Genomic DNA, 25,551 nt, shown 5'->3' with positions numbered 1-25,551 from the left:
AGAACATACAAAGAGGCCTGCTGGATCAGGCCAAGAGTCCACCTAGGCCAGCATCCTGTTTCCCACAGTGGCCACCAGATGCAAGTAGGGCATGAAGACAATAGCCCCCTCTTGCCCTTGCCCTCTAGCAACTGGAGCCCCCGAGCATAGGGATGGAGGAGAAATTTGACTCAGTTTGCATTTAAAGGCAAACCTACCAAATTCACAGTTTCCAAACATATATGAGAACTATCCTTTGACATATGCACTTCTCTAAATTTTGCAGTGCAACTTTCCAGCCAAGTAATGTGTTCAAAAATGCATATACTGGGGTAAAATGTCCATATATATTTGTGAAAATAATACACCAAAGTACATTATTTTAGGGAAACCCGATTTGCAAAAATATGTATATTAGCCAAAATTACCTACAAAAATGTATATATTGGGAGACATTGAAAAGTTAATATTTTATGGGGACTTTGTTTTTAAAGCAAACTGATGTGGAAATGTGGAGGACTGAACTTAAGACTGGGAAAATGAGAAATGGAGAGAAACCAACAACAACAGATTTGCCTATCCCTACCTGAGCATGGAAGTGACCATACCTAGCAGATATTGGTAGACGTGTCCTCTGTGAATTTGCCTGATCCCTTTTGAAACCCAGAAGCCATCACTACATCTTGTGGCAGTGAATTCCATAAATTAATTGCACATTGTGTGGAAGTAGTTGTTCCTTTTATCTGTCCTGCCAATCTATTTTTTTGGGTGATCGGTAATTTTTGTATTATGGGAGATGCAGAATAAAAAAAATCTCTCTTTATGGAATAAGGTAGATTAATCCACCAGCACTTTGGTGTGTCAACCACATTTTTCTAAAAGTGGCAGCACATTTTGACTCCCTTGTTCTTCCCTGTAGGATCCTGATGTAATCAACACAGTTCTGCCAGTGGAATATGGCCCATGCATTGAAGAGGAAGAAAAGGTCCCAGTGCGCCCAGAAGACCCTGAAGCAATTCCTCCTTTGCTTGTCTTGCCAAAGCAAGAGAAAAAAGGTGTTGAGCAGCTCCTGCCTTCTCCACCCTCCTTGCCCTTAGCCATCGCAGCAGGAAAACCTCCGGTGAAAGCAGCTGGTATTGAGCCATCAGTCTGTGCTAACACAGAGTCCCCCCTTGAAGGGGGACATGTCAACATGGCATACACTCAGTCCAATCCCGCAACGGAGCTCCACAAAGGTAGGGGGTCAAGAAACAAGCCCACCAACCTCTGGAACCCAACCTATGGCTCCTGGTTTTCAGAGAAGCCCATTGTCAGAAACACTTCACAGATGGAAAAAGAGGCAACTGAGAGGGAAGGTCCGGGGTATGAAGGGAACTGTACTTTGGGGCCCAATATTGTGACTGGAAGGCTGCCAAGCTCCTCCCTGCTTCTAGAACCATCATCGCTGACAGCCAATGTTAAGGAAGTGCCTCTGTTCAGGCTCCGCCATTTCCCCTGCGGCAATGTTAACTATGGATACCAGCAGCAGGGCTTGCCCTTGGAAACCTCAGCTCCACCCTTGTGCCAGCAGTTACGAGGGCCCTCCCCTTAGGAACAAGGCCAGCTCAACCACCAGGGGCCTGGAAAGCTTCCCATCTTTGACTCTCTTCCCATGGGGCTTGTGAGCCCTGGTGCAAGCGTCTGTGTCACTCAAACAGCAAGCACGAGAACAGAACAAGCTTCCCTTCTGCAATGTGCCAAGTTGCTCTGAAATGCCACCCTTGGAAGCTGTGTGTTTCAAACTCTCCAGAACCTTCAGTTTGTCAGAGCTCCCTCCTCTACACACAAAAGCAAAACACCGTAGGACAATACTCAGTATTATCTGCAAGGCCCAACTCTCAGATGCATAAAATGATCTGCATGGTTGTTCGCTATGCCCTTCCCTGTGCCCTGCTTCCTTCTCCATTGTTTATGTGCCGTTTCATCATTCGCTGTCCAAGTGTTTAATATCTGGGGATTCCCTTATACTGCCAGGTGCAATATTAGGGAATCCCTCTTCCTGCTAGATATTTGAAGAGAGGGTGGGGAAATGTTGTGCTCACGCCAAAAGCCAAAATCAGGTCAATGGGGACTCCCAAACGGTGCATACCCAAACAGCAATTCCAGTTCTGTGTGGCCCTTCCACAAGCAGGCAAATCATGGTGCTACTCTGGAAGGGCAGCAGAAATATGCTTGCTCTCACTCCTTTTGTCTCCATGATGGAAATTGCAGGAATTTAAGGAATATGATGAAATTCAGTGGTTTACTTTGATGATGTGACGTTCTCTCCCCTCACTCTCTGTTGTGGATCAAGCAGTGGCACCTAGCACTTAATCTCCAATGTGTATTCACGTTGCTGATGCTTATGCCAAATTCTAGAGGATAAGTAGATTAAGATAGTAGGGGTCAGATTGTTCAGTTGTGAAATCACCTCTATTTTGTGTCAATTGTATGGTACAAAATTTAAACAAACAGAAAAGTAGTCATGCAATTGCGTTGGTGTGTGTCTGTCCATCCCTGGTTTTTCGAGTGCATGAGGATAGTAATGATTTTTATTTATTAATACAGTTACATCAATGTACATGGCACTTTAGAAGCTGAGCCAAATATGCCTTATGGAACAGCTGTGTTTTAGAAAGGGCCTTTTAGAACACTGTCAGTGGCCAACTCTCAAAGTCATTGCTTAAACACACTGAAAAATCCAGAATTGAGCATATGATTAAACAATTACATGCCAACTTCAGCACATTCTCAGACTCACCCAACATACCATCAATCCATGTTTCAGCGTGCTTCAAAGCTTATGTGAACGAATCATTAATGTTATCTGCGATCTGAACGGAAAAAGTTTGCCAAAATATCCTGTTATGAAGTAGGTCCCAGAACTGCTCTCAGATGAACATAACCAGTAGAAAGACATTTAGACAGAGATAGAGTTGGTAAAGCTGCTTGCATGAACATGGTGCCACAAATTGGGATACCCTGCCATTGTGCAGTGCCATGCAGACCACGGAGCACAAAAGGTTTCTCCACTTTGAGGCAATTGATCATTCCCATTGTTTAATGAACTAAATAGATGTTGTATACCAAAACATGCTTTCACATTTGTTCCCATGAACAGCACAAAGGAGCAGGCAAGTCGGTTTGTGCCTCTTGTGTCTTTCACGAGCATTTAACCCTTCTCCTGCTAAACAAATGCAAATGCAAGTCAGTGCAGAGTTGCACTCCATGAAGCCCATGGATTTGCTTGGGGATGATGTATAAATGAAGAAGTGTGACCTTCCTCAGTGATAGGCAAAGACATCCACTTTCCACAGATGCTGGTTTGCTGGAGGAGCAGTAAATCAATGGGGAATGGCCCTGAATCCTTAGCAGCAAATTACAGTTGGAAAATCTAAACATGGATCTCCATTGCATAATAATGTGTCTTGTTCCTATCATGGGACCACAAAGAACCTTGAAGTGCAACTCAAACAGGTAAAGGCTTGGGTCTACTTCCAGCCAACATAGCCACTGAAGATGTTGGTCTTTTGCTTATATTCATAAAGCCAGAGTTTCATGTTAAATAAGCATTCTTGCTCAATGAAGCCCAGGCACGCTGTTTTGTGGTTACTGTGCTTGACATTCCCACTTGCTCACAGCAGGGGGCATGCTATACCTCCTTGAATTGCCTAAAGGGGTAATTGAAAGTACAACTTGGCATGCTGTAAGATGCCTGAGTTTAAAGGAATGCTCAGCTGCTGTAATGATTAAGAGACTGCATTGTTCTTGCACCCCATTGATTGGCTTGTCCATGTGCATTGTTAACACGATGGCACCCTGCAGGACCCTCACCCTGTCTGACCCACTATTGGAAGAAAAGCAGTAGGCAAGTGCTTCATCACAGCCAACTAGCTTGTTTTGTGTTACAGCCTTGGTAGATTTCAGGGTTCATGGAAAATTTCCTGAAAAAGCAGCCTTTCCCCCCCTGAAGTAAATAGTATCCTCAGAAGCATAGGGTGGTCTGTGTTTTATGCTACTAATTTAAAAAGCTTTCACACCTCAACATTTATAAGTTCTCCGAATTCTCAGCAATGGAGCTACTTATGCAGGGTTTTTCATTATAGAAATGAAATGTTACATCCTGCTACATACCTAGCATAGGTGTGGAATAAAGGATTTGAGTCACAATGCCATAGAAGGCAGCATTGTAATTATACTAGGGATAGTAAATAGCTTATCAAGGCATCTGCTTTATTAGCCCAGTGACAAATGCAGACAATAATGGAGTCTTCAGTATCACCAGAAATAAATGGGAATAAGGGTGTTTGGCAGAGAAATGTTTTGCTCCATAAATGACAACACCTAGGCAGAGGCTTTTTCCATAACTTTATCATGAGAGGTGACAAGGAATATGAAACAGTGGAGGAACATATCACTGCTGTCTTCTAAATGTATTTCCCCTCACACATACTGTTTGGTATGGGACTCAGATTGAGTCCAAAGTATTATAATATTGAAGCCCTTGGAAGTCTACATAGAGAATACACAGGTGAGTGCAAAAAGGGGTTTGTCAAGAAAGCCCAATAAACAGAACCCTAGATGGTGCTGGTGATAGACTTTCAGTAATGCCAATGCAACATCCCTTCAGCATCTATATTTGCCCCATTGTTTATAGCACAAGAAAATTAATTAGCCATGGCACCTGGAGAAATGGAGCAAAAGCAAGAAAGCTCTGAGCAAAAATAGCCTCCCAACATTTTTTACTCTATTTGGGGCTGGTAAAAGTGGGAGGGCTAATTTTTTAATATTCTGGGGAGGGAGATTGAATTCCTAACTGTTGTGAAAGGGGGAGTGATGAAAAAGCGGGAAAGTATCATTTCGTTCATGGTGGATGAAAAGCAATGGGCTAAGAGAAGAGGCCTGGAAGGGCTAGAGATCAAGCCCATTGCTTCCTGCAAGTTTCACAGTTGCAATCAAAATTATGCACCCTGGTCGCAGGTGGTGAAATGGGGGGGGGGGGGTTCACTGAATGTCCTGCAGAGAAGATTAAAATTTTTCCAACAGCTCAGCGGGAGTCTACAAAAGACAATTCTCCACAAAAATGTCAGAAAAGTGTTTTCTGAGAAATTTTGGGCCAACTCTCATCCGAGAATGTACTTTCCTTCCTGTGATATTGGAAGTGTGGGCAGAGGCCCATGTGCTCAAGTGTAATACACAGTCGGTTGATTTGAGTAGCCAATGAGTGCATCTTGCCCAACCCAGTGCATGAGGACTCAAAAGCAAGTCTCACTCAAGTTTTCCTGGGACTCGCCTCAAAGTATGCATAGGAGTACAGCACCATCTAATGCAGCACCTAACACTTGTTTCCTTTCATCCTAATTCTGCGGAGGTTGAAAGTGAGATCATTTTGCTGAAGCACTTCCCATGGTCATTTTTCTGTGCATGACTAGGTCCTGCTGCTGTATGTTAAGAATTTCCTTTTGCGTGTCTACTATAGGTGAAGCCATCAGATATGTCTAGCCTTGAGCAAGTACTACCTTTTCAAATGTCCTTTCACAGCTACATAACTCCACCCATGGATGTCTACTCTAACCAGAAGATGTCTGAACCTTATGTTCCCAGTCTCTCCTTCTGTATCAAGGCTTTGTCATTAGGAATGTGTATCACATCTGTACAGAAGCTTATGCAACATTGCTCATAAATCAAGGGCCTATGCATTTCAGGGATCCTTCTCAAGATAAAATGCTAATATATGATCATTGTATTTTGTATTGTATTTGTATTGTAATCAAGTGTAGTGAAGCTAAAGGCATGAAGACAAAAATAAAATGACTGTAAAGGAAGGCATGTCTTTGGCTGTGCATTATCTCTGCAATAGCTCACCAAACCAATGAGCCTTTTATTTGGAACAATAACTGAAAAGCTTGGGGGAGATATACATTGAAAGTAATAGATTGGCATTTCCCTAACAATGGTTATCTAAAAAGGTTCCTAAACAAGAAATTATAACAGTAAGCATGATAATATTTTAGTCATGCAAAATTTTGGTTGAACTAGGATTAAAGAAAGCTAAGCTACCTGGTGGAGGTAAACATCTTTTACATTGGTTACAGGAGAACCATTAACCCAGATGGGAAGATACAGATGTTCTAAATACATCACTAATGTCTTTAGGGTTTGAATTTACATTATGGTAAATTGGGCTTCACTCCAGAAAAGAAGTTGTTATATTTCTATTCCACCTTTCCTCCCAGAGGAGCCCAGGCCAACTAACACCAAAGTAGTAAAACAATTCAATTTAAAATAAAAAAACATTTTAAATATCTAAAAACAGTCCCATACTCTCACAGCTAGTAATTTCAAGGTTGTCAAGAACAGTGTATTTCAACAATCAAATACCTGGCTAAACAGAAATGTTTAGGTTATTTGTTATTGATATATTTATTAGTTGTTTGTTACCCAAAGTTCTTCAAGCAACTTACATTGTTAAAAACCAAAATAAATATACCATAAAACAAAATAATAAAACAGCCACCACCCCAGAAGGCTTTGGCAGCACACTTATACAAACATCATCTTAGTCTATCAAATCCCTGGGAAAAGAGGCAAGTCTCTACCTAGCACTGAAAAGATCTCAAGGCGCTAGGTGGACCTCACTGGGGAGGGTATTCCACAGATGGGGAGCCACAACTGAGAAGGCCGTCTCCCTTGTCACCACCCTCCAAGGGAGAACCTGGAGAAGGGCCTCAGAAGATGATATAAGGATCTGGGTAAGTTCATATGGGAGAGGTGTTCCAAAAGATATTGTTGTCCTGAGCCGTGAAGAGCTTTATAGGTCAAAACCAGCACTCTGAATTGGGCTTGGGAGTGTACATGTAGACAGTGTAACAGAATTGGTGTTCTGTTCGCTTTGAACCCACCAACAAACTGGACAGCCACATCTGGCACTAACTGAAGCTTCCAAACCACTCTCAAAGGCAGCTTCAAGTAAAGCACATTGCAATAATCCAAATTTGAGGTTACTAGAGCATAGATTACTGTAGCCAGGTTATCCCTGTCCAGATAGGATTGCAGTTGGGCCACCAGCCTTAGCTAATGGAAGGCATAAGCTAATAGAAGGCACTCCTCACTACTGAGGCCATCTGTGCCTCACACAACAGCAATGGATCCAAGAGAACCCCAGACTACAAACCTGCTCCTTCAGAGGGAATGTGACCCCATCTAGAGCAGGCCGAACACCACTCAATTGGTCAGAGCAGCCTTTCCCAGTGTGCCTCCAGATGTTGTTGGACCACAACTCCCATCAGCCTCAGCCAGCATTGCCAATGGCTGGGAAAGGCTGGGTTAGAGGAACCACCCAACAGCATCTCAATCTTGTCTGGATTAAGGTTCAGTTTCCTGGCCCTCATCCAGTCCATTACTGAAACCAAGCACTGATTCAATGCATCCACTGCCTCACCTGCGGAAGATGAAAAAGGAGAAATAGAGCTGTGTGTCATCAGCAAAATGATGACAATGTACTCCAAAATTCCGTATGACCCCACTCAGCAAGCATATGTTATGTTGTGCCTGAAAGTCAGTAACAAGAGAGACAGACACCTCCCTAGGGAGGACATTCCACAAATGAGGAACTGCCACTGAGAAGTCAGTGCCAACCAGGCAGACTCCAACTAGCTCTACATAACACTAGAATCAGACTACTGGTAAAAAAATGTAAACAAAACAGGTACTTTTTCATATATTCAGTTCATTTTATTCCTTGGTGGCTATGCATTACCCTATTGGTATATTTATCCTCTAATATACCAGAACTCATTTTGCAAAAAAAAAAAAACCCTTCTCAGTATTGAAGCCATGTAGATTTTATGCTGACAGTTTGGGCAGACACAGTCTTAATACACACTTGCAAGAGCAAACAGGAAAAGTGAGAAAGGTCATATACCATCATCACAAAGTAATTTGACAACATAGTCACAGCTTCTTCATGCTCTCATACTCACAAGTTGCCTGATCTCTTCCGACCTGTCTGCTTTAAGAACTTTAAGATCTCAATGCTGTTGTTAACAGAGTATAAATTTATCCACCTTATATTACAAGTATTGCATTTTTTATACATTAGAAATATATTCTGTAATCCAGAAAACAAAATGATAAATATTCATACCCCATCTTTCCACCAAATAGGCCCAAAGATAGTTAATAATAAGGCTGCATTCCTATACCCACTTGCCAGGAATAAAGCCCCATTAAGCAGAAATGTACCATTGGTCTCACCTGAAAGGTGATTTTCATAGGAAGGGGCCATCACTGTGGGAAATAGTTCCACCTATCGTGCGAAGGCAAGAATGTTTTTGAAGTCAAGACTAGGGACGTCATGCCCCTCCCACTCTCCAGTTCATTCGTAGCGAGTCTAAAAGAGATATCTAAAAATACAAGAACAAGGCCAACAGGCCTGCCAGGAAAATAACATAATAGTCACATGCATAACAACATGACTCTAACATAACTTCATAACATAACAGAACTAAAAGTCTTGACTTCACTCTTACATTTAAATATAATATGGAAACAATAACATGTAACCCATTGATAAAATCGCTAGTCATCCTCCAACTGGGAGGGTCGTGATGGCCCCTTCCTATGAAAATCACCTTTCAGGTGAGACCAATGGTACATTTTCCATAGGAAGTGGGCCATCACTGTGGGATGTACCAAAGCAACCCATATAGGGAGGGACCACCCACATGTTAATCCTCATTAAGAACCTGTTGCAACACTCGTCTGCCAAAAGAAGCATCAGCAGAGGCATAACGATCAATTTTATAATGTCTTATAAACGAGTGTGGGGAAGACCAGACTGCGGCCCTACAAATATCGGCAACAGGAGCATTAGTAGCAAAAGCAGCCGAAGTGGCAGCTGACCTAGTAGAATGAGCTGTTATACTAGCAGGAACTGGCAGCTTCAGGGACTCATATGCTAAGGTAATGCATGCCCTTAACCAACGGGATAAGGTAGGATTGGATACTTTATGCCCCATAGACCCTGGATGAAAGGATACAAACAGAGACTCCGTTCGTCGAATCTCTTGGGTCCTAGACAGGTAGGTCTTGAGAGCCCTCCGGACATCCAACGAATGCCAAGCCTTCTCGAGAGGATGGGTAGGATTCGGGCAAAAGGAAGGCAAAACAATGTCCTGGTTGCAATGAAAAACTGAATCGACCTTGGGACGAAAGGAAGGGTCAGTCTTCAGCACAACAGAGTCCTTATGGAAGACGCAGAGGTGTCTAGCAGAAGACAATGCGCCCAACTCCGAAACGCGTCTGGCAGATGTGATTGCGATCAGAAACAGGACCTTGAAGGACAGTATACGTAGGGGCACAGTCCTGATGGGTTCAAACGGAGGGCGTTGCAAAGCCTGCAGAACTTTCGGCAAACTCCATGAGGGGAACCGATGGACAACAGCCGGAGAGCGTAGGGCGACTCCCCTCAAAAAACGTTTGATGAACGGATGTGAGGAGATATGATCTCCAGGAGAGGACACTGAGAGAATGGATGACAGAGTAGACGCCTGTCGACGTAGAGTGTTGGGTCGAAGTCCCATCATAAAGCCAGTATGGAGAAATTGGAGCACCTGGTGCACATTGGCCTGGGATGGATCGTGGTGGTGGGACTGACACCACTTGGAGAAAGCCACCCAGGTATGTTGATAAATGCGAGTGGTAGATGGTCTTCTCGAGGCCAAAATAATATCAATCACAGCGTCAGACAGTCCAGCTGACCTCAAGTGTCTCCGTTCAAACGCCACGCTGTTAGATTGAGCCAAGTAGGGTCCTGGTGCAGTACTGGGCCCTGGGATAGGAGGTCTGGCGTTACTGGAAGTGTCCAAGGATCCATCATTGACATTGCCAGTAGATCTGAGAACCACGGTCGGCGTGGCCAAAATGGTGCTATCAGAACCAGCTGTGCCCTTTCGGTTCGCGCCTTCCTCAAGGTTTTGGCTAACAATGGTATGGGAGGAAAGGCGTACAATAGACCGTCTGGCCACGGTCTTGTCAGAGCATCCATTGCTTCTGCTGTTGAGTCCAGGTATCGAGCAAAGTACCTTGGAAGCTGGCAATTGTGACTGGAAGCAAACAGGTCGACTGAGAGGGCGCCGAACCGACACTGGAGACGATGGAAAATGGCTGGATGAAGTTTCCATTCTCCTGGGAAGACCTGTTGTCTGCTGAGCCAGTCTGCTGTCACATTCCAAATCCCTCTGAGGTGCTCTGCTTTCAGGGATTGTAGATGTTGTTCTGCCCAGACAAAGATAAGGGAGGCTAAGTCCTGCAGAGGACGAGACCTGGTGCCCCCCTGTCTGTTCAAATGTGATTTTACACACGTGTTGTCTGTTCGAATGAGCACATGCTGCAAAGGGAACAGAGATTGAAAATGACATAGAGCCAAGTGGACAGCCTTTAGTTCCAGCCAGTTGATGCTTCGAGATTGCTCTGCGTTGGGCCAAACCCCTTGAACGTACTGGGAGTTGCAGTGGGCTCCCCAACCTATGAGGCTGGCGTCTGTGGTCACGACGGTTCTGCGGGGTTCTCTGAACGACGTGGCCTTGGAGAGGTGTTGAACCTTGGTCCACCAGCGGAAGGAGAGGCGCAGAGCGGGGCTCAAACGAACTTTGCGATGGTTGGAGCTGGCAATGTCTTTTTGAAAAGGCAACAGAGTCCACTGAAGGGGCCGAGTGTGAGCCCGAGCCCAGGGCACAATGTGGATTGTGGAGATAAACATCCCGAGCGCTCTGGCGAGAAGCATGACGTCTGCGGGTGTTTGTTGCATCAGGGACCTTGCGATGCTTGTGATGGCAGTGATGCGATCTGGAGCCAGGAAGACCATTGCCTGCAGGGTGTCCAACATTGCCCCAAGATGTAGTAGGCGTTGGGTTGGTTGGAGATGGCTTTTGTCGAAGTTGACAAGCCAGCCGTAGGTCTGCAAAACATTGAGGGTGATCATTAAATGATGATGAGCCAGCTCTTCAGATTTGGCCCGTATGAGCAGATCATCTAAATATGGGTAGATATGAACCCCTTGGGTCCGAAGGTAAGCCACTAGGATGAGTAGCACCTTGGAAAATACTCTTGGAGCAGAGGAGAGGCCAAAAGGCATCGCTCTATATTGAAAATGTTGGTGGCCAAAAGCAAACCGAAGAAACTTTCTGTGGGCTATGCAAATGGGTACATGGAGATACGCTTCCTTAAGGTCGATAGAAGCCAGGAAGTCTCCTTCATGCAGACTCTTGGTAATGGAATGGAGAGATTCCATTTTAAACTTGCGGTATGTTACAAAACGGTTGACAAACTTGAGATCCAATACCGCCCTCCAAGATAAATCTCGTTTTGGCACAGCAAATAGGAGGGAGTACACCCCTTCCGATCTCTCAGTTGTGGGAACTGGCTCTATTGCCGCTATGTGCAAGAGGTGATGTATAGCTGTCTGCATGATGTTGTGCCTGGCTGGTGCCCTTGGGCAAGGAGACGGGTGGAATCTGTCTGATGGGGTTGCCCAGAACTCTATGGTATAGCCATAAGTGAAGAGGTCCCTGATCCAGGAGACCTTAGTGAGGCGCAGCCATCGATCTCCAAAATTAAGTAATCTGCCACCTATGGGGATGGCGTTAATACTACTTGTGTAGGCGAGGACCTCCCCTATATGAGGACGATGAGTTGCCCCTGCGCCCTTGGTACTGACCTCTGCCCTGGAAGCGTCGGTTCCAGGTACCCCTGAATGCGTTGGAATCATAGGGTCTGAAATCGCGGCCTCGTCCTCCTGGCCGCGTTCCTCGAAAAGGCTGGTTAGAATGAAAGGAGGGAAATCGCCTAAAGGGCCTGTGGTCGATGTTCTTGACTGTGGCTAGAACCGGTTTATGGGCGTCTTTTGGATCAACCAGAACTGCCTTTAGAGCTTCCTCGCCGAAGAGTAGAGATCCGGAGTAAGGGGCCTTGGACAGGTTCAATCTGGCCGCTGAATCAGCTTGCCAGTGGCGAAGCCAGAGGGTACGACGAGCGACTATTTGAGTCATCATGGCTCGTGCCCCTAATTGGGTGGCATCCAAAGTGGCATCGGCCACAAAAGCTGCTGTCTTACGTAATTTCAATAGTGCTCTTTTGAAGGCGACAGGATCAGGGTTATCATCCTCTAGAAGGTCATCCAGCCACATCATAGATGCTCTGGAGAAGATGGAGGCTGAGGCGGAGGCACGCATGGCTAGGGCAGTGGCCTCGTGGTTCTTGCGGAGGGCGAAGTCTATTCGACGTTCAGTAGTATCTTTTAGGTGGGATTCCCCTTCCCTGGGCAAGATAGATCGTGAAACGAGGCGAGCGATCGGTTCATCTATGCCAGGGACCTCTAACTTGGTGGCGAAGTCTGGGGCTAGGGCGTAAAGTCTGTCAGCCATGTTCTTGAAGCGTCGAGCTTTGAGCGGGTGGGCCCATTCATCGGAAGCTAATTTAGCAATTGGGTCCGGCACCGGGATGTAGTGTTCAGTAGGTGCAGGGGATTTGAGGACCTTGGCCCCTTTGAGAGTTGGAGCGGACGAAGTTGAGGGCGCAGTCTGGAGACCAAGGGTATGAAGTACCCTACGTGCGAGCGGTTGGTAATCTGAGGTATTGAACAAGCGATACGATGTATCCTCCTCATGATCTGAATAGTCGCTCCAGTCGTCTCCTTCAACATGGTCAGTGAAAGTTAACTCCTCCGCATACGAGGCTTCGTCCGTACATCTGCCTCTGGCTACATCGAAGGGATCTGGCGAGCAGGAAGGATGAGCAGCATGGAACGCGCGTTGGTCCATGTTGAGTGGGGGTATGGCAGGAACCTGTGGTAGTGACTGCATTTGTGTGAAATAAGCCAGCATGGCTTGGAGTTGGGAGAGGAAATCAGGAGACAGCTGCAGACCAGATGTGTGAGATGTATGTGCCTGGTGGGCTGTTGGAACAGATGTCTGAGGCGGTAAGCCAGAGGTAGGTTCGTTAGGCGAACCGTGAGGGGGAAAGCCAACAAACTCTTCCTCGTCAGAGGCAGTAGCAGGAGAATGGAAAATATCACTTATGTGTGTCTGTGCTGTGGTGGTTGTTGGCACAGAAACATAACAAGGACGCTTTGGTTTACTATGGCTGGAAAGATGTTTTGTCTTAGCCAGTGCTTTGGCATGTCTGGTCTTAGACGTGTTAGTATGTTGTGGCTTGGCTGATTGTGGCATGTCTGGCTGATCTGGCACCATGTGTGTTGATGGTGACATGCCTGGCTGTTCTGCCATCTTATATGAACCTGGGTGCAGTACACTGCCACGGAGGGGGCAGAATGTAAAGACCCGAACTGGCACAGCGTACTACCACGGAGGGGGTAGGATACACTGGCAGATGGCGAATGCACTGCCACAGAGGGGGCAGAATGCACAGAGGTATCCACGTTAATATAATATAGGCTGTTTTAGAGTTGGCACACTCAGATTAGTGCTGTGGGCTGGATTTTTGGCTTGTTCATGGCCCCATAGGGGGCAGGATATGTAATGTAAATCAGATTTAATACAAGTCAGCCACTGATATTAAAGCTCCAGCCTTGATAATGTAATCCAGCCACTAGGATTAAAGCTCCAGCCTTGATAATGTAATCCAGCCACTAGGATTAAAACTCCAGCCTTGATAATGTAATCCAGCCACTAGGATTAAAGCTCCAGCCTTGATAATGTAATCCAGCCACTAGGATTAAAGCTCCAGCCTTGATAATGTAATCCAGCCACTAGGATTAAAACTCCAGCCTTGATAATGTAATCCAGCCACTAGGATTAAAGCTCCAGCCTTTATAATACAATCCAGCACACTAGGATTGGAGCTCCAGCCTTAATAATACAATTCAGCCACTATGATTACAGCCACAGTAAAAATGTGTGTAAATCAGCCTTGTGTAAGTTTGTCAGCAGCACATACACACAAACATACAGATAGGTAGCCTGCAGGGGAGGTATCCGAAGCTAAATAGATGGTAACAAAAAAAGGCGGGAATTTTGAATTTCAAAAAATGGCGCCCGGAAAAAAAACGGGCGGGAAAAAACGATCAAAACGGGGCTGAGGGAGAAGGAGCAATGGCGGCCGTCGCAAGCGAACTGGGGGAAGGGCTGGCCAGCACGGACTCGCCGAAAGCCGCAGTAGCGGTTGGAAAAGAAACTCTGGAAGAGCAGGTAGAGGAACACACGGCAGCCGCCGCAGAGAGAGCCGCCGTCGCGGTCTGTAAAGCCCTTCGCAGTGGGATTTAAGCCACGTAGCGAGGGCGATCTGCGGTAAGGTAGTAACGGCGGGAGCCGCAGCTGCAAGCTCCCGCAGAGATCGGATCAGCCGCAGCCGCGGCAACGATCGGGGGGGGAGAGGGATTCCCCTTCCCTCACAAGCGATCAAAAGCGATCTAAAAAAAAAAAAAGAAGAACCGCAGCCGCGGTCACTGAGGGAGCCCCCTGGCTACGGGGGGGGAGGGAGCTTGAAACTGCAAAAATAAAGAGAGCCGCAGCCGCGGTCTCAGAGCACCCCAATCAAGGGAATAAAAGGAATTAAATAGCCCTGAGGAAAGGGGGAAGAGAGCCGCAGCCGCGGTCTCTGAGGGGATCCTCAGTAGGCTAGACACAAAAAACAGCAAAAAGGTTTTGAAGAGAAAAAGAGAAACAAATACGAGACTTAGCTAAATGCTACGTGAAATTCCAATCTTGTTCGTACGAAGGCAAGAATGAACTGGGGAGTGGGAGGGGCATGACGTCCCTAGTCTTGACTTCAAAAACATTCTTGCCTTCGCACAATAGGTGGAACTATTTCCCACAGTGATGGCCCACTTCCTATGGAAAATGGACTTACTTCTGAGAAGACATGTACAGGATTGCGTTGCAAAATGACAAGAATTACAGCATTCCAATAACTAAACATAAGCAGAAAGCATTATGCAATTCAACTGCACAAAATAAAAGTGAAGCAATTTACAAGTGCATTATATGACTTCAAGCACAGTACCCAATACACCCAACAGATTCCATAAAAGCCAGCTTCAGGGATTTTCAGTATAGTGGAGAAATGGGGGCAAACCTGCACTGGCACACATGCAATGATGTGTCCATGGTAGAATTTCATTCTAAGGATCGTATATCATAAGAAATATTTGTCAGGAATACATTATAGCAAATACATCAAGGCCTGTGTGTAAGAACAACTCAGACTTGAGCAAAGTTAACAACTTTCAACCAAGTCCATTGTGGTCGCCTGTAGTAATCTTTTGGAAGTGCATAATCAGAATAAAAAGGCAGTTATGATGCTGTGAGCATACCATACATGCACACTGATATATTGGTGATAAATCTTTCACATTATGTAGCAACTGCATATAGAAAGATCAAGGAATTTCTATCTTTCAGTGTTACCAGTGTTTACCCTGGAAGTCACATTACTTAAAGGAAGAAGAGAGCAAAAGAAAAATAGAATCTACCAAACATATAGGGAATGCATAAAACATTTTATATTCAAGATCAGCATGTCTGTAGAGTACATAAATATTTTACAAACATAAAAAGGTGTTTAAAACATCTGCTTTATTACATTACAGCAGCTGCTCTTTATCCTAAATACATAATGTGCAAATTAACATTAGAAGAAAGCAATTCAAAAAAGGACACTCTTGTCAGTGATAGCTCAAACAGTTTTCTTAAAAGCAATGGGCATCCTTAAAAACAACCATTAACAGCACTCTCATGAAAAAATACATTCAAACACCCAAGGAAACAGACGCTGCAATATTCAGGGCATCAAGGTCCATCTTGATCCTCAAATATGTATCGCCATAATTAAGAACAAGCTTATAATCACCATTTACAACCATTGTCCTTAGTTTAAAAATACCGATTAGCTATAAAGCGATATTGTAGTTTTGTCATGTTTAATGCAGCTCATGGGAAATTGTTCTAGCAATGTTTTAAAATATACATACTTTTATAAACAGCTAGAATTTGGTTTTAGTTTTAAGTGCAATTTGACAAGCCACCTTCTTTACAAAGTTGAAGCCATTTAGTTGCTTCTGTGGCTTTTAAATTATCTGAATCTATATAATAAGAGTTAAGATATGCCAAAGAATTAAAATATATCTTTCATAATAGAAATTATAAATCCATAATGACTCAAGCATATTACAGAAAAATCATCATCAAATGTTTTAAATGCTTCTCAATACAGTAATGCATCATGCTTCTCGGCAATAATGTAGCAAATATATAAAAATGGCAAAGGCTTCAGCACCCACCACTGTTGACAGTAAAGATGCGTCAACAGTGATATAGAACTCTTATTGCACAGGGTTTTTCTGATGCAAGCAACAACAAAATCCATCTTAAATTTTCTGCCCCGAATCGATAACTGATGGTCTGTAGGCCAAGTGGTCAATTGCAGTATGGCCTAACTCAGCCCATTGTGGCTTGGCATAACAGGCATGCTAAAGGTCCAAGGTCAACATGATGACTGCTTTAGAAATGAGGAAAGTTGCATCTGCAGAAACCATGGAATGTCCATAGGTTTTCTGCCAATGTCTCCTCTCAGAAGACAGTCACCATCAGACCACACTGGGGTGTTTTAACCAGTCTAAGAATACCGTCACAAACCGGAAGGGAGCAAGACTCCCACATCAGGTGTGCATGTTTTCCTGGGGAGGAGGTGGTGCACATCTATGCACATACGATCTTGGCCCAGTACCACTATCGGACCTTAAAATAACCCACTGGCCAATCTGATTGCTGGCTGGACAAAGTTTGATGCAGTGTTCCAGGCTGCAGTTTTGACTAACAAAATGATTTCTCTAAAACTTCAGGAAGGAAACTCTTCAAAGGAGAGAAATAAAAGTGCATAATACTAGTTCCAACAGTATTTTTGAAAGTGCTTCTGGCACACTGCTATCTTTTTTAAACACACAGACATATACTGTATATATGTTTATATATGCACACACTGTTTAAAATATTTTTACTACAAACCTAAAAATATTTGTGCTTTATTAGCTATTCCCTTTTTTAATTCAGGCTGCTTAGGCATGTAGCATTGAAGGAGCACAATTTTCTCTTTAGACTCTTTTAAGCTGGTTGCTTTGTGCTTTGGAGGAGCTGTGTGAATTATAAGCTACCCGTTTTACAACACTTTTTCCTTAAATACTGTCACTTCCCTGCCCCTTTATTGCTATCTTTTTTTTCCTAGAGAAAGTGAAGACAGCAAGCTGACAAATCCTACTGCTTTGTTTAACAAGCTCTGCTATCTCAAGTCACTTTATAGTTTCATTAGAATGTGGGATGGAAAGATCATTTATGAAGTGGCAAAGCATGTCAAAATGGAGCCAGATAGAAAACAGTTGATTATTCAAATAATATGGCAGTTCAATCCCAAGATGTCTTTTATGCAATAAGCGCTCGGGCAAGGACTGTTCTGTAGGGGAAGCTATTAAGATTTCATTTCTCAGAGTCATAAAGCAAGTGCAATCTGGCTAGAGCTGTGTGCGCGTTATAGAAGTTCAGTTTTAGGATTTGGGTAAGACAGAACCTGCCATTGCCTGCATGATTGCCTGATGTGCTTTATTTCTTATACCCTCAATCTCAGGGCTGGAGCATTTTGCTTCAACAGATGTCATCCACAAGTTTTGCCCCATTAATCCCACGATAAGTTACTCTGCTTGGCCGCACCAGGACTCCATAATTTGGCTTGCAGGTGAAATACCGCTTGTCACCCACACATCCATCATTCTTGCCTTTGGCACTCCTGAGTTCCAGGCCAAGCCATACACCTGGGGCAAAGTCTGTGGGCCCAATGTAGCGAATTATGCCCATCTCACTAGAGCTGGTCAGGAATACCTGGGAGCCCTCACGGAGCTTCACAGGACCCTCAGTACTTGCTGTAGTGGTATTGCTCCAACTGCGTCGCAGTGAAGCATTTTTTGACCTGAGCAGAGACAAGGAGGCATTTGTTAAACACACAAAACTACACTGCATGTGCACACAATAAGGAGCTTTGCCACCAACAGATTAAGATAAGACTCCAGAGCCTCTTTACAAAGACCAGGTTGCTTCAGATCTGACATCAGTAGTAAAACATGCACTCAATTAGTTTAAAAGGCCACACAGTACACTCATTGTCAACCCAGGAGAAAAGCCTGCATATCCTCCTCTCTATTGACTTTATGAACAACAAGGTCAAACAGCTTTACAAAAGCATAAGATGATGAAGATTTCCTACCAATGCAAATAGCACTGGAAGAGCTATTTTTGGCAGGATTGTAGCATGGGAAGAAAGAGCTAAACTCCTCCTCCTTGACTGCTGTGATGTCAGTAATTAACACAGTTTGGTCCATTAGTTTGTCTAGTTTGGTCTATTTAAATATAATAGGATTGGGGGGCATTTTGGCCTAGCTTTTGAGCTGGCAGAAAATGTGGACAATGATTCCCAGAACTGGGATTCTGACCTAGACCTATTTCTTTACTATTCTGATTTTAGTTATTCATAAAACAGATGTACAGCCAGCTTTTTCTGAAAACCAGTACTCAGAGCACCCATAAGACGTACAGGCAAGCTATGGCCCTTCCTTTGGGGAAGGGTCGTAGCTCAGTGGTAGAGCATCTGCTTTGTATGCAAAGGTCCCAGATTCAATCCCTGACATCTCCAGATAGGGCTGGAAAAGACTCCCTGCCTGAAACCCTGAAGAGCCATTGCCAGTCAGGGTAGACAATACTGAGCTAGATGGACCAATGGTCTGCTTCAGCATTGGGCAGCTTCCTATGTTCCTAAAAGCCATCACTAGCATTGAGCCTTCCTATAATCATTCAGGGTTAGTGTTGGGAATTATACATATATATCAAAATGACTCCTTAGGCTATAATCCTAAAGACATTTAAAAGGGAGCAAGTCTCATTGAACAAAGCTTACTTCCTTCAGAGAAAACATGCATGTGTTTCCATGGTTAATCACTAAGATGCATGCCTCCAGAGACAAAAAGGAAGCTAAGTTCATCTAATCACATCAGATAAGATTATGCACATTCTGCTATTTAAAAAGTCACTCACTTGACAAAGGAATTTCTCCCATTTATCTCCTTTTGGGAAGATGCAGAGTTTGTACTAAAACTTCGCCGAAAACCTGAGCACAAGAAGAAAAAAAACAATATTTAGTCCAGACTAGTAAGCAGTAAACTAATATATATATATATTTACACACACACACACACACACTTTTTTCCTCCAATATGCATATAGCACAAACATTTAAAAATGGGCCACCTTCCTTGTCCACTCAATTATTTAGTTCCTTTTTTGACAGAATTGTCTCCTCAGGGCAGTATTCAACTAATTCCTCCTGTCAGCACAAGGATTACTGCTAGTGCAATGGAACTTCTTACAAGTGTGTGTGTGTGTGTGCGCGTGTGCATGTAGAAAAGGAGAGGTTACAAATAGCCAGCCAGATAGGCGACTAAGAAATTCGATAAATAAATAAATTAAAGAAAAATAGGGGGTGAGAGAGAAATGAAAAAAGTCCCTGCCTTCGAGCTTTCCCATTTCATTCTTACCTCCCCCCCCCCCAAAAAAGCTACAGTTGCTGCAATTTGCACAGGTAACATGAAACAACGAAATCAGATGCTTGTCAAATTCTTACCAGGGAGAGAATGGTTCATTTTATTTGATGAAACTTCTGCGAGGGAGTCTAGGGATCCCATTAGCCTGCAAAAGAAATCATGTGTTTAACACTTTCTCCCTCTCCCCCTCCCCCTCCCTCTCAAAAACAATCCAATTCCTATTTATTGGCATTCCCTCTTCTTCTGCGATAATTATCACCGTCATCATCATCATCTATTACCTGCCCTTTGCCCAGAGATCCCAGGGCAGGTTACAACCATTTTAACATTGACATTAAAAACAATTAAAAACAACCTGTTTCAGCTCCTGCTTTGAAAATTTAGAACAGTGGTTCCCGGCCTGGGGTTTGGGACCCCAGGGGGTCACGAAGTCATCCCAGGGGGGTCACAACGAGCCAAGAGAAGATTTGTTAATTTAAAAAATTGATTAATGGCTGGTCTGTGCATCACCAACTTGTGAGCCTGCAGTGCATGCGCATGCAGCCACTTCCACCTTCCCTTCCTTCCTTCCAGCTGGCACAGTCAGTTCCTGCTACACAGAGAGCTGAGCAGCACAGCACTCAAGTGAGTGCATCAACAGAAGGGGCCAGCTTTTCACTCCAGAGCCTCTCCCTCCACCTTTTGTCAGCAGCAATAAGGGAAAATCTATCAAGCTGATTGGCTCTGGCAGGTAATAAACACCATCATGATCATCATCATATTTGTTTTTGTAATGAATCAAAAGTGACATTATTTAATAAAACATTTTTTCAATTAACAGAGACTAAAATGACAACAATTAGCATGTGGGGGTCATGAAAAAGTCTGAGGTTATCAAGAGGGTCCCATACTCATAAAGGTTAGGAACCACTGATTTAGAACATGCACTGCACAGGTCATCTTTCATTCCTTCTGCTAAGATCATGTCACTGTTCTATGCCTCTCCACATCAGCTTTCAGCTCATTTTCTTTCCACTTTGGGATCTCCAGGACACTGCTCCCATCTTCCTGGCCCCATCTGCCACTAGCCTTCTTTGCTCTCTAGTCCTTTCGTCTCCCATTTTATTCTCCACTTCTGTCACATGATCTCTCTTCCTTAAATTAAGACCTTTCTCAAACTCCCACTTTCTGCAAACCCTCCCATGTACCAATAGTCATCTGTCTATGCTGTCAGCTATCAGTTACCACAATAGTATTGTCTGCATGGTGATTGTTCTATGCATCAAGTCATTACTATGAACTGCTTCACCAGATTGTTGCAACTTGTGGCAATGTAAAGAGAACCCATGCAGCTGGGGCCAAACAAAAAAGAAATTGCCCTTAGATTTTATCTCCAGGGGGCAGAAGTGGCGTCACTGTACAGTTCTGTAGAGCACAGAGTAAGACGGGTGCTAAATAAATGTCAGTTTATCACCACCACCCCCTTCCAACAGAGGTGTCTTAGCCATCTGTGGTGAGGAGCATCTTCCTTCAGCACCTAAGTATTGTGCCTGGACAGAAGAAGCATTTTCTTCAGCATGAGGCATAATCCCATGTTTCTAAACGGAAAAGGCTGAGACAGGCCTTTGGCATCTCTAGCCCAGTAGGTCTACACCTGACCACTGGCCATGTTAACTGGGATCTATGTGAGTTGAAGTCTAGCAGCAGGTTAGTCTCTTCTGATTTACATTGACTGGCAGTGGGTATCCAGGGTTTCAAGCAGAGGATGTCTTCAGCACTACCTACCATCCTCAGAAACTGAATCTCGAACTCTTTGTGTGCATGTTCCCTACCACCGAATTATGGCTTTTCCTTTATATTTTTAGATGTCAAATGAAAGCTTTAGAAAATCCTTCTTGCAACAGCTAGCTCTCCTTAGAGTGAGAACGTATTTTAAAAATTAGAAATTACTATACCAGAATATACTACAAAATTTTAAAAGACAAAAATCCAAAACAAAAACAATCTTCTTTAAAGCAAACAAGGCCCAAATACATTTCAGTTTTAATGATTGCTCCCACGTTATGTCCAAAGACAAATCACTTCCTTTTGCCAACCCAGGGTTTATCTAAAACAGAGCTGTGTGGTGCTCCTCTGGGCTTCCCTTCAATTGGAAACATATTCTGAAAGAAAGTAGTCAGGGTCAAACTGTGAAGCACAACCCATTTTGTCCTGCTGTCATGAACTCCACACTCACCTCTGCACTCTAGAGGGTGGTGCAAAGACACCATATCTGGGGAGGCAGCTGAAGTACTGTACACCTGCAACTGAACCATCATTCTTGCCGTGAGGTTTGTCCAGTTCTATTCCACACCAAACCCCTGCAAAATCAGATATTTAAAGAGTCATGGGAGGCAAAGAAGCACTCTTTCAAATAGTGTTATTGTTCACTACAATTATCCATCTATATGTCAGAGAAGCATTCTTTGTACATAAATACTCTTGGCAATTTGAATCTACAATTAGCAAATAAGGAGAAGGAACGAGTGGAGAGGAAAGATGTTTCTTAAATAGATCACCTTAAATAAACTATCACTACAAATAAGCATTCTGTCATTCCTGTGCATAAAGATTTCCATGATGAAAGGAAAGTGGTAAGAGGGGAAGCTTCTAAAGGGTTGCACTTCCAAGGAGGACATCCGGAGTGCACACTGTAGGAGGCAAATAACTTTCAGAAAGCTCCAACCAATTCATCTTTTCACAGAGCATTGAGACAGACAGTCAACAGCAACACTTTCATTTAACCACCAGCAATCTGTGATACATCTCCTAATTCTGTACAAAGTTCCATAATGCCCTATTACTATTTCTCATGTTATTCAACTCCATTAAGACTCAAAATTAAAATTCAAGTCATTTGGAGCTTAGGGTCCAGTTTTAAGGGCAATTCTAATTACAAGCTGAAACAGCCAGAACTCCATCATGCATTTAAAAGGCTTGGCTGGGGAAGACTTCCCCCCCCCGCCTTCAAAAGAAATAGCAACAGATTTTCTGCCAATTTATCAGCACCAACACTTATACAACTAAATATGCCTTGGCTTGCTGTACTGAAAGCTTTCATCAGAAGTGAGATGCTACAGTGGAAACATTTCCTGCAAAAGAGCAAGTTTTCCCTTAGGACAAAACACACATCAAGGGTTTTCAAGGATATACCTCCACCTCCAGTTATTTTTTAAAACAGTGGTAGAGGTACACAGAACAAAATACAACACAAATCCACAATTATATAAGCCATAGCTATATAAGCCATAGCAAAAACTCCTAGTGTCAAATAGTGGTGCTATGTGGTTCATTGTGGCCACATAGCACTTTTTTATTGCATTTTCAGCTCTGAAACAAAGCAGGTTCAGGGTGATAATGGTGTGGGGGGAGGGAAGAGGCAGAGCAGTGGGCAGAGGCAAACCTTAACGGTTCCTGAAGACCCTAAATAAAATATGTTCCATTTTTACAGCTGCAAACTATAGTTAATGAGCTTTGCACTATCTATTGACTGGTAGCTCAACTTGGTAGCATCCAATAAACTTCAGGAAACCACTCATGCTTCCTGTTCCTTGCACATTAATGTTTTGAAATGAGTCAGAGACTTTATTTGTAAGAGCTATTCAATTGATTGAGAAGGATGAGCAAATGTAGGTAAATCTGTGTGTACTGTTGAACTTGTGCATACAGTGATGAGGTCATGCTTGCTTCAACACGAACTGATTTTTTTTGCTTGCTGATTTTATGATGTCAATACAACTGCTTTCGAAAAGACTCATAGCTCAGCACATGTTTTGCATGCAGATAGTCCCAGTTTCAAATCCCAGCTTCATCTCTGCCACATCCATTTAAAAGGATCTTGGCCAGCAGGGCTGCAGAGACCTCTGCCAGAGACCTTTGGGAGCTTCTGCAAGTCAAAAGACATGGTCTTGGCCTAGATGGGCCAACAGCCTGTCTAGAATAGTTTCACACATCAATAATAAATGGGTATGCCTTTGTCATGGCCTCCCATTACATTTGGGTCTCTCACACCTCTTGCTGTCACATTAGTTAAAGGCTAATGTGCAAGGTAAGTAACATACCTACCATTACCATCACACTGTATTTTGTACCTTTCAAATGTAAACCCAGTGATGGAGTTTAGAAGCAGTAATGTGGTAGCAATGTTTCAAGGCATCACATCAAAATAGAATAACCAGTGGACCTCATTTTGTTCCTTATTTATCTTAGTAACTTACATTACAGACTGCATTATCTTTTAACTTGATAAGAGGTATGTGTTTATTTGTCAAGCTGTAGGACTATGTATAATATTTTATTAAACCAAAAAATCCTCTATTCCTGTACTTAGCTTGGTCAATGGCATAAGCTTTCGGTAGTCCTATTTTTCCATTTTAATAAAGTACGCCTGGTCACAGTAACCCTGAAAACATCCGAATTAGACTTTGAAGACTAGTAGAAACCTCAGTAAGTTCAAATGTAGCAGCCCAATTACTGGCTGGAATGACCCACGCTAGATAGATCTAAACAGTATTAGCACCCCTCCACTGGCATCTAGTGCATTTCTGGGCACAATTCACATTATAGAAGGACCACCTGCTTCCGTATGAATCTACCCAAGCATTACTTTTTTTTCCTAGGCACCCTTCTCCAGGTGTCCTTATCTTCAGCGTCTAGGCAGATAGCAACCACAACAAGAGTCTTCTCTGTCATGGTGGCACCAACTCTGGTGAGTTTTAGGCTCCTAATTTTAGATTAAAATGGTTGCATGTGCCTGTGTTTTTAATACACAGTTATGCTCATTTTTTCTATGGCTACATGGTTTTATTTTAAATGTATTGTTTAATTGGTTTTGAACTGATATTTTACATTTAACTGACATTTTACATTGTTTCTTACTGGAAGCTGCAGTGTAAATTCATCTGAAAATTTAAGTGCAGGAAACAAGTGAAATTAAATGTTTTCTTTTAAAAGGTATCCCCTATGACAAAAGTCTTAGCTTCATTCACAGATCTACCACACTAGGCTTCTGGACACTACCTCATCACAGTTCTGCCTTAAAAGACCAGCAGAAAACTTACCTGGTGCAAACTTTGTTGTCCCATAGAATCTAACTATTCCAGTTCTCTGTCCTACCACCACTACTCTGTCTCCAATCTGAATTTCCCCTTCATCAAAAGGATTCCTTCCAGCAGATGGAAAAGTGTTATTTCCTCCTGTTCAATTAGATTTACAAAAATAAAGGAGATATTTAAAGAACATAAGAAAAAAGGATTATTAATAATTACACATATATAAAGCCATCATAGTAAATAGTGCCTTAAAAAGAACTAAAGGCCAGATAACTAATCAGATATACCTATGTGGTCTTCTGAAGTTTGGCAAAGTTAATATTCACAAATTATATGAAAAGACTCACATGAGAAGAGGTCTTGTATCCAAGAAGTTTTAGAAACTAAGAAGTAGGACCAAAATTGTAGCAGTCCACAGTAATCTGACCTCTGTTCCCATTTGCAATGGGAAATTTATTCCCTTGCTTCACCCTTGGGTTTAATTAATGAAGCCACAAAAAAGCCTCCTGCAGCTTGGGAAAATGCAGTTTCTTAATTTTAATGTTAATAAGAAGAGGGTTGAATATGAATTTAGAAAGCCACATGGAGTACTCACAGCCAAATACAAACATTACTTCAAGTCAGAAGTTAGTGCATTTTTTTTCTCCTACAGAGTGAGTCCAGATTCCCACTGCAAATGACAGAGGAGGTTGCTTTGAATTCTTAACTGATGGGCAGCCCAAACATATGCTTGTTTACTCTGAAATAAATCCCATTGAATTAAATGGGGCTTACTCTCAAGTGTGAATTTTTTCACACATATACCATATTCCATGGCTGAGCCGGACTGTCTACCTTTCTACAAAACTGTTAAAATATCACATGTATATCTACTGAAAAGTCATTCAG

General features: G+C 43.2%; 2 protein-coding genes across 12 annotated transcripts in view; one reads left to right on the top strand and one right to left on the bottom strand.

Moving 5' to 3' along the window:
* Positions 1-5,793, top strand: part of ALK (ALK receptor tyrosine kinase) — a 731,445-nt gene extending 725,652 nt beyond the window's left edge. For all 11 annotated transcript variants that reach the window (XM_061624970.1, XM_061624969.1, XM_061624972.1 and 8 more), the window contains one exon: positions 899-5,793. In XM_061624970.1, the coding sequence (XP_061480954.1) occupies positions 899-1,570 (672 nt within the window). In that variant the 3' untranslated portion in view covers positions 1,571-5,793. The remainder of the gene's footprint in view (positions 1-898) is intronic.
* A 9,702-nt stretch (positions 5,794-15,495) lies between these two features.
* The window catches only part of CLIP4 (CAP-Gly domain containing linker protein family member 4), a 49,025-nt gene continuing 38,969 nt past the window's right edge, over positions 15,496-25,551 (bottom strand). The window contains exons 12-16 of the mRNA XM_061624980.1: positions 24,673-24,807; positions 21,810-21,933; positions 19,675-19,739; positions 19,089-19,161; positions 15,496-17,970 (exon numbers count right to left, since the gene is read on the bottom strand). Coding sequence (XP_061480964.1) covers positions 17,649-17,970; positions 19,089-19,161; positions 19,675-19,739; positions 21,810-21,933; positions 24,673-24,807 — 719 coding nt within the window. The 3' untranslated portion in view covers positions 15,496-17,648. The remainder of the gene's footprint in view (positions 17,971-19,088; positions 19,162-19,674; positions 19,740-21,809; positions 21,934-24,672; positions 24,808-25,551) is intronic.

The sequence above is a fragment of the Rhineura floridana genome, chromosome 4 (assembly GCF_030035675.1).
Source record: "Rhineura floridana isolate rRhiFlo1 chromosome 4, rRhiFlo1.hap2, whole genome shotgun sequence".
Lineage (NCBI taxonomy): Eukaryota > Metazoa > Chordata > Lepidosauria > Squamata > Rhineuridae > Rhineura > Rhineura floridana.
Note: the sequence above shows the minus strand (reverse complement) of the source record. Positions and strands in the feature narration are given on the sequence as shown.